Source organism: Numida meleagris, chromosome 9, assembly GCF_002078875.1.
Source record: "Numida meleagris isolate 19003 breed g44 Domestic line chromosome 9, NumMel1.0, whole genome shotgun sequence".
Classification (NCBI taxonomy): domain Eukaryota; kingdom Metazoa; phylum Chordata; class Aves; order Galliformes; family Numididae; genus Numida; species Numida meleagris.
In genome coordinates, this window is record NC_034417.1 from 15,499,813 (window position 1) to 15,509,284 (window position 9,472).

Here is a 9,472-nt window from a genome sequence, read left to right on the forward strand (position 1 = left end):
CCCCAAATAAACTTTCTCTTCGTGAAAGAAAGAGCCGTGGGAGGGGAGGAGGGGGCTCCCGCATGCTGCCCCGGAACCCACCGCGGCCGTCGCCGTGTGCCGGGGGGCGGCTGCTCGGGGACGGATTTCCACTCCGGAGCCGATGGCTCCGCCGGACGCTCGTTGTCCCCGCGGTCCCCCCCCCCCTTGCATGCTCGGGGCTCCCCGCTCGCATCCAGCCCCCGGCCCGCGGGTTAACCCAGGCGGTTCGAATTACGGTTACAATGGAACTCACCCTCCCGAGGGCTCTACAGCACTCCACTGTGGATTCCCAACCGGATTTTCCCTCCTCTAAAAACACATAGACACATCCCTCCCTCCCTCCGTGTGTGTGTGTGTGTGTGTGTGTATCGCCGTGTGCCTGCCTCTCCCCTCGCTGTGACCCCACTTTTCTCCTTCCTCCCTTCTCCCCGTCCTTCCCACGGAGGGTGAGCAGCACCCAGAAGGAAGCGAGGGGCGATGGGGGCTTTGTGCTATAAAATTAGCCGGGAAATGTGAGCCCGCGGCCCCGCAGCGCGTCTGGACGCTGCTATGTAGGTTAAGGGTGAGGGGGCTCGGGACTTGCCGGGCTCCTCTTTGTGTTCCTGCGGGGGGAACCGGGCTCGGAGCGCGGCCGGCAGCGAGCAGAGCCCGAGCGCGGGGTCCGCCGTACCCTCCCCGCCGTCCCCTTGTCCCCCGGCCCCTTTTTCTCTCTCCTTTTTTCCTCTCTCCGTGTCAATGTCTGAACAAAACGCCACAGGCCCGCTTCCACGGGAAGGTGCCGCCGGATAAAGCCCGGCCCTGGGGGGGTGATGCCGGGGCTGCTCGCTCCTTGCCTTCTTTTTCTCTTTTTCTTTTCGGGGGTTGCGAAGTGTCGGTGCCCTCTGCCCTCTGCCCAGCCCTCTCCCCCAGCCCCAAATCGATAAAGCTGCTTTGGTCGGAATGAAGGAAAACACAAAGCGTGGCCGTAGGAGGGGTGGACGGGGGAGGTTTCGCTGGGTCCTGCCGTGTGCGGGAGGTGAGGCTGTGCCGGGCCGGGGACGCGCTGGTCTCGGGCCGTGGCACGGCCGCACGGAGCGGGCTCGGGGCTGGCGGCGCTCGGAGCAATTCAGATATTAATAGCTGTAGTTTCTTCTTTATTCACTGCAGCGGTCCAGAGGGGCAGAATGCCACCCACACAGCCAACTCACGGTCAGTTCGCCTTGACAAACGGGGACCCTCTCAACTGCCATTCCTACCTATCCGGATATATCTCCCTTCTTCTGAGAGCAGAGCCCTACCCCACCTCCCGCTTTGGCAGTCAGTGCATGCAACCCAACAACATCATGGGCATCGAGAACATTTGCGAACTGGCAGCTCGGATGCTCTTCAGCGCGGTGGAGTGGGCCAGGAATATCCCCTTCTTCCCAGACCTGCAGATCACAGACCAGGTGGCCCTGCTCAGGCTGACCTGGAGCGAGTTGTTCGTGCTCAACGCCGCCCAGTGCTCCATGCCCCTCCACGTAGCCCCGCTGCTGGCAGCCGCCGGCCTCCACGCTTCGCCAATGTCTGCTGACCGAGTGGTCGCCTTTATGGACCACATACGAATCTTCCAAGAGCAAGTAGAAAAACTGAAAGCGTTGCATGTCGACTCCGCAGAATATAGCTGTCTAAAGGCCATAGTCCTCTTCACCTCAGGTAGGCAGCGTTTCTTTGCTCTCCCCTTCCTCCCCCTGCCCCTACGAGAGATGTTTGCTCTTTGCAAAGTGTTGCTGCCTTTGCCAGCCCCGTTGCCCTGCCAAGAGTGGGGCTGGGGGGCTACCCGCGGGGCCTCGGCTCTCAGCAGCCCCCCAGCGTGGGCTGTGGGGGGAGATAACCCATCACAACGATGAGAAATAGACGGGGAAGCGCACCCCGAGCCTCGCTGCGTGAGGCTGGGGAAGGGGGAAGAGGGGGCTCGGGGGGAGGCACCCATTCGCCACAAGAGACTGCGCTTTTCCCATTGAAAATAATATTTTATTTAACAGTCTAGCTCTGGGTTGTTGCATTTAATGACACGCATCCGAACAGCAGCAAAAATCTGTTTGATGTTGTTAAATACAAGGCGTCCTATCAGTGAAACCACTTTAAAAAGAGGATCATTTTATGGGCAGCCAGGAAGGGAGGGGGGAGGAAAAGCCCTGCAGGATTAAAAATTGAATTAAAAAAAAAAACTTAAATGCGCAAAGCTGAGTTTAAAATATGTTCCCTGCCATCCCATAAAATAAAATAAATCAACTTCCCAAAGAGCTGTCTCTGATTGAAACAGAACGTGGCAGCGAGCAGTTCTGTGTCATTGGAGCTAAGGGGAAAAGTTTGCATTTGTACCCAGCAGGAGCTGCAGAGTGCAGAGCGAGGAGCGGGTGCGGAGGGATCATTACCATAAGCAGTCGGGGACAGCAGGAAAAAGTCAGAGCAGAGGGCAGGAGCTGCGCTCCGCCGAGCAGTTCCGGGGTGGCACAGGGCGAGGAGCGCAGCTCGGGGTGCTGCTGGGATCATCAAAGCGGAGGGGGGAAAAATATGTGTCAACTTTTGCTGCCTAGAAGTAGTGCATGAGTTATAAAGCAATAATTGAGTGCGTTGTGAAATCTAATTAGCTTGCACTAGAGTTTAACCTGGGTGAGTAATAAAGCTGATATTAACTCTGGAGGCTAAATATTTTTATTATTATTATTATTATTTTTAAATCTGCTCGCTAATTTGCGCAATACGTTATCTCAGATCGCTAACTTGAAGGCTGCAGCCCTGCAAGTTTGGGGATGGAGTTTAAAAATCCATAGATTTCTTCTGTAGCTCATTGGGAAGCTTGGGAAAGTGGCCACGCGATAAACATATGAATGGAAGCAGGACCTGTAAAATAATTACTCATCGGAGTTTTTTAAAGCCTGATATCAGGAAACAGGAAAAAAAAATGTAGTTTATGTGGGAAAAGGAGGGCTCACAATCCGCTCCTTGTTGTGTTAAAGGGGGTCTGGGGAACGAAGTCATTTTCTGGACTTTGTCCAGGTTCTGGGTCGTGACCTAAACTTCCTTTTATATATTATTGCTTTACACATTAAAAAAAAAAAAAAATCCTTCTCCTCCCACCCCCACCCCCACCCCCCAAACCACTCGTGCGGAGGTCCTGGGGTGACCCACGAGCACCCGCTGGGGGGGTCCCCTGTGGGGCCGCTGCCCATGGGGTGCTGCTTGGGGTCCGGGCGCATCTGGGGCCGCCCCAAGGATCCCCCGCACAGCCCCTGGGCTGCGGCCGCCCCAAAGAGCGGAGCCCAAACCTCTCCTTTCTCCCCAGATCACTTTATTATGATGATGATTATTATTTTTAGCCTTCTGAGAAAACAATCGTCCGATCCTGTCGTAACTGTTTAATTTATTGCTATTTTCCAAATGTGAGGCCTGGCGTGTAAATTGCCTCCCAACGAGATAAACGCTCCTTCTTATCTCGATGCTGGGGAGATAGCCCCGTGCACAAGGAGGGCTCCGCACACAGCTCCCCAATAACAGCACTGATGGAAAGCAGATGCACAGGGATGCACACACACTCTATTTGCTCCTGCCTCTCTTTTTTTTTTTTTTACACACACACACACACACACACACACACACAAAAAGAAAAAAAAAAAAGAAAAACACAACAACTGGGTTCTAATGACTCGCAGAATATGCATGTGTTAGCCCTGTGCCTAGGAAAGCCACAGGGAGGTCAGGTCACAACCTGTGCTCTTTCAGCACAGACGTCTCTGATTTAAAGGGAAGTTATTGTATTTTAGCGTATCAGGAAAAAAAAAAAATGTCCAGACCCTATCAGGGAGTTTTCTTCTTGTAAGGGCCTTTAGGTTTAAAAAGAAGAAGAAGAGGGAAAAAAAAAAAAAAAAAAAGAGGGGGGAGTCGAGGGGGGGAAGAAAGAAAGAGAAAAGAAAAGAGGGGGGAAAAGAAACAGCTCAAATGAACAGAGAGATCACAGTTTGCATGGCTGCCTCTGAATAGGCTAAACTGACAAGATCAGTTTTAAAGGGCCACTTAAATCAGTTTCAAAGACTGAAGAAAAACGCGTTGTCTTCTCTGGGGGAGAATCTGTTGCTGGATCCGGGGCGCCATTCTCTGTGGCTGGGCCGGTTTTTTAGTGTTATTATTATTATTTCCATCACTGCGATCAGCACGCCTTCCCATCACACGCTTAGGCTCCCCACGCTTATTTTCCAAGTGGGGGAGAGAGAGCGGCTCCCCCGCCCCTCGCCCCCCGCCCCCGGCCCGGCCTTTCCCCGCACACTGGAGGTGGGGGGACCCGGGCAGCGCCCCCCAGCACACGGCCCCGCTCCTGCTGCTGCGGGAGCCCCTCCAGGAGGGAGAGGTGTGGAAGAGGACAGGGATCGGCCCTATGGGTGATACCCACGGAGACTCTGGGGGGCGAGGTGATGGCGCACGACCTGCACTTCTTTCTAGAGATTTAACAAAAAAAAAAAAAAAATCAAAATTAAAAAGAAAACTTTTTAATCTGATGATTGTTTTCTTTTTTCTTTTCTTTCTTTTTTTTTTCTTCCTTTTCTTTTTTTTCTTTTTTTTTCTTTTTTCTTTTTTTTTTTTAATACACTTTCTTCTAGATGCCTGTGGTCTCTCTGATGTAGCCCATGTTGAAAGTTTACAGGAGAAGTCACAGTGTGCTTTGGAAGAGTATGTTAGGAGCCAGTATCCCAACCAGCCAACACGATTCGGGAAGCTATTACTACGTCTCCCCTCCCTTCGCACTGTCTCCTCTTCTGTCATAGAGCAATTGTTTTTCGTCCGTTTGGTAGGTAAAACCCCCATAGAAACCCTAATCAGGGATATGTTACTGTCTGGCAGCAGTTTTAACTGGCCTTACATGTCCATTCAATAAAATATGAGAGAGAGAGAGAGAGAGAGAGAGAGAGAAAATAAAAATAAAATAAAAATAAAAATTGAGAAGGGAGATGAGAGTGAAAGGAAAGCAAATGACATTTGGGTTCTGGTTGTTTCCTAAATTTCCTTCTGCTAAGAAAGGATGTAAAAGGATGATACAAAGTTTGCTAAGTGAAGACAGGAAAAAAAAAAATTAATGGACTGTGAATTAAAAAAGAGACTGTCACGTGAACTTTTACAGAATGCATTCAAAACTCCCGTGTCGCTCCGAAAATAAAACTTGCTACTTATCATTTTTTTGTAAAAAATTAAAAAAAAATTTAAAAAAAGAGAGAAAAAAGAAAGAAAGAAAAAAAAAAGAGAAAGAAGAAGAAAGGAGACGGCGGTGGGCTTTTTCTTTTTTTCTTTTTTCTTCTTTTTTTTTTTTTCCTTTTCTTTTTTGGGGGTCAACTTTTTAAACAATTCTCGCTTAAAGTGCATTTAAAGGAAATTTGGAGAAAATTAGCAGAATGGAAGAAAGTAAGTCTTTTTTTTCCAAATTATTAATTGTCCTATGTGTCTATGTACCTATAGCTGTTCTTTTTTGTATTTTTCTGGTTTCAAACCAGTTTATTCTGTGGTTCTATAATAATTTTTGATATAATCTTGGCTTCTTTAAAAAACAAAAAAAAAAGACAAAAAAAAAAAAAACAACTGTGTATCCTTAAAATATATGTTCTGAAAGAATTAAAACTGAGTCCACGAACGTATCGTATAGGAAGAAAGGAAAAGAGAGAGAGAGAGAGAGAGAAACACAAACTCAACAACACGATGATGGAAGCGCACTTAAGGTGGTGACCCAAAATCTAAGCTTGAAGCTGAGAGAGCTATAATTATATAGACCCGAATGAACCACACGTGTCATACAACTCCCCCCAAATCTAGGTTTTTTGGTATTTCGGACAGAAAATGAACTGTGGGGATTTATTCTAGGTAGAAGGAACTGTGTCCAAGACACACTACGGTTTTGATTTAAAAGCAAACAAACAAGCGAAGTGAACTTTTGTAATTTGAATTGGGTTCCACATAGTTCATCATGAATTGTTATTAAACTCCTCTATCTGTTTGTATATTTGCAAGCCCTTTGTATTATAATAATTGTTGATATTTTCCCTTTTTAAAAAATACCATTGAAATCAGCATGACAAAATAACACTGTTGGCACTTATAGATAACGTGATTGATTCAGTATCTTAGAGTTTACAGTTTTGTGTTTAAAAAAAAAAAACTGAAGGTTTTTTTTTGTTTTTTTTTTGTTTTTTTTTTTGTTTTGTTTTTTAAGTGCAACATTTCTGTATACTGTAAAAGTTATAATAACTGAACTGTTTGGTCGAGTCTTTGTGTGTTATATTCCAAGGAAAATTGAAAGTATTCAGAAATTAAAATATTATTTGATATCTGAAACCTGTTTGGCTGTCATAAATGTCTTTCAGAAACCGCATTACTTCTCTATAGTTTGCAGTCATTTAGGCCCATAGGCGATTGATTTGTTTACTTGTCACAGTAAGTTTGTAGCAGATGTATTGTAGTGTATTTACCTGTTTAATTCCGGGCTGGGGGCGGAGGACTGAAGTTCGTGGTTGATCTGTGGTTTTAGGAAGCACCATGCTGAAACGGTAAACCAGCAACCCCCATTCATCTAATCCTCCTGTTAATTAAAAATGGATTTTCTGGAAGGAAAAAAAAAAAAAAGAAAAAAAAAAAGGCCCTTATTTTTGTCACCCTTAAGTGCCTGCGTAGGAAAGGTATTGTTGTGAAGAAGTATTAGAAACCTGGAGATCAGTATCTATTTTATGGTCAGAATGGGGCGAAAATCTTTTGTAAATGTCTGACATACGCGCACAAGATCATTCAAGCAAGGTAATAGCGGTATTGTAAATATAGGTCAGTTGTTTGCAATGAGTTTTCTTTAAGTACGTGTGATTTTTTTATAACGCTCTGTAGTTGCCATCTATCGTTGTCATTGAGAGGTCTTCAATTGGAGTGGCTGTAGCTTCTAGCACTGAGGAGTCGGTTTTTAATGTATATATCCCCTCCAGTGGACTGATGTTTTTGCTTTTTCCCTTGGACTGGGCGAGCGTGCCCACAGGTCTCCCCAACCCCCCCGGTCCCCGCACACGGCCACGCGCGGGCGGCCACGCAGCCCCGTCCCGCAGGGCCCTCCCGCAGCGCCGCTGTGCCCAGCGGGCAGCCCCGCAGCCGGGCAGCGCTCGGGGCGACGCGAGGTGGTTCGGAAGGAAGGGGTTGCTCTTCGGTTTTCTGCGTGTGCGGGTCATTTTTATTTTCTCCTCTCTCTCCCCTTCTCCTTCCCCACTCCCCACAACCCCCTCCTTCCCCCCCCCGGCCGCCCTCCCCTTGGTCTGTGGCAGATGCTCTGTACGCGAAAGCTCGCAATTTTGTTCCCGGCTGAGGCTTCCCCTTCTCCCCTTTGCCACGCGTTGCCACACCGTGCTGTGGTCTCCCAGAAAGGGGGAGAGGGCTCGTTCCGTCGGGTCGGTTCCAGCCCGGGTTGTGGCTGCTGGGGCCGAGGGTGCAGGGCTGTGAGCCGAGCGGGGCTCTCCATCTGAATCATGGCTCCTTTCCTATAAATATATAAATATCTATAAATATATAAATATACTATTATTGCAGGGGATTGCTGACCTCTAGATTTAGCTTTTTCTATTGCAAGTGCTATCCATGTGAGTGTGTGTGTGTGAAGTTTTTATGCTTACTAAGAACACAGGATCTTGACTTGTTTGTTTTGTGTTAGTTTATTGTAAACAACCATTTGTTGTAAATTGTTATTGGCATTAAATTATAATTTATGATTTTCAAATCCAAAACATTCTCCGCTTTTTATGTCGTAAAGCCTGTAAGCTCTCTCTGTATTTATAAGTTCCTCGCAGCAAGCTTTGGTTCGCAGAGAATAATAGTAAACAGAAAAGCACCAGGGTTCAATCAGAGCACACCCGCACGCACACCCGCACGCACGAGCCCCGTGGATATAGGTCTGCAGTGCTCCGAGCAGGATTTGTTTAGGGACTTCAGTTAGTTTTAAGTTTATAGCATTTAAAGAAAGTTTTTCTTTTCATGCTGAGTTAGAACAAAAGATCTATCCAAAGATTGAATTGGACAAAAGAGGAGGGTTGGGATCGAGAAGCTTGTTCTATGTGGAATTGAGGAGATCTTTTTTTAAAGAGGGAAGAGAAAAAAAAAAAAAAAAAGCTGCTAAACATGGCGACTCTTTCCCTTTAAGTCTCTATTTTTTTCTTCCCTTGCCGTCCCCCCCCCCAAACCCTCCCTTTTTTTTTTCTTTTTTTTTCTTTTTGTTTTTGTTTTGTTTTTTGTTTGGGTTTTAAATCTCGATTCCTTCCCCACCACCCCGCCACCGGCGCGGGGACTGGCGGGGAGAGACCCGAAGGCGACCCGGAACGAGAGCTGCAGAGCGCAGCTCGGGCATAGGGCTTCGCCTCCCCTCCTCCTCCTCTTCCTCCTCCTCCTCTTCCTCCGCGCCGCCGCTCGCCCGAAGCTTCCCCGGCCCCGCCGGCGGGGGGGGGGCGGCTGCGCGGGCGCGGAGGGGGCGCGGAGGGGAGGCGGCTCTCCCAAGTTCAGACAAAAGCGGAGGGCTGGGGCGAGAGGAGGCGCCTGGCGGGCGGTGCCAGCCCGCCCGTGGGGCTGCCGGGGCCGGGCAGAGCTCGCAGCCCCCGCTGGGCTCCCACCCGGGGGGTTGGGGAGGGGGAGGGAGAACCCCCCGCTCCGCGCGGCGGGGAGGGAAAACCCGCGGTGGGAAGCGCGTGGGAAAAGCCCGGCGCCGGGCATTGCGAAGAGCTGCAACCCACAACATGGCGGCCCCGGCCTCGGCTTGCGCGCCGCGCGGATCCGCCGCTTCCAGCGGCAGCGCGGGGGGCCCGGGAGCTGCGCGGGGGCGGCCGCGGGTGGCGGAGCCGCGGGGACGGGGGGCGCGGAGCCCCGCGGAGCTGCGCTGCTCGCGGAGCGCGGCGGTGACCCGGGGAAGCGTCTCCCCCGTGCGAGCGCGACCCACCCGGGTCGGACCCGCTGGGGGCTCGGGAAGCACCGGCAGATGCGGCAAAATAAGGGGGTGGGGGGTGCTGGGAGAAGGGGAACGGGGCCGCTGCGCGGCGCTCCGGCGGTGGGAAGCCGGCTGGGGGGGTATTTTTATTTTAATTAAAACTTTCGTGGGTCCCGGGGATCGCGCTCGCTCCGCTTTGCTTTGTAGGGTGGAAAGAGATACACGGAGCAATGCAGGCCTTGTCAGGATTTATTGAAGTCGGGTTTAAAAAACGTGCTTCAGATGATTTTTCCCATTTTCTCAGATTTCAAAGGCTCCCCGCAGTGCGGCTGCCTAATTAATGGTGAAATTCAACTAAATCTAATTATGCAGTAATTTTAAAGCAGTTAGTCCTGGGCGCTGCTTTGTAATAGGAACCCAGTTTTTAAAGTTTGCTTAATGTGTTGGTTTAGGGAGCTGGGGAGGAGAAGGGTGTGAGGGACAGAGCGCTGTTTTTTTTTCTTTTTT

The 9,472-nt window shown here is 49.5% G+C and overlaps 1 protein-coding gene across 1 annotated transcript; it reads left to right on the top strand.

Moving 5' to 3' along the window:
* NR2F2 (nuclear receptor subfamily 2 group F member 2) lies at positions 1,168-6,645 on the top strand (the record flags this gene model as incomplete). The annotated part of the gene is given in 2 exon segments (XM_021406942.1): positions 1,168-1,695; positions 4,638-6,645. Coding segments are annotated over 2 exon segments (803 nt in total), but the record flags the coding sequence as incomplete, so codon positions are not given.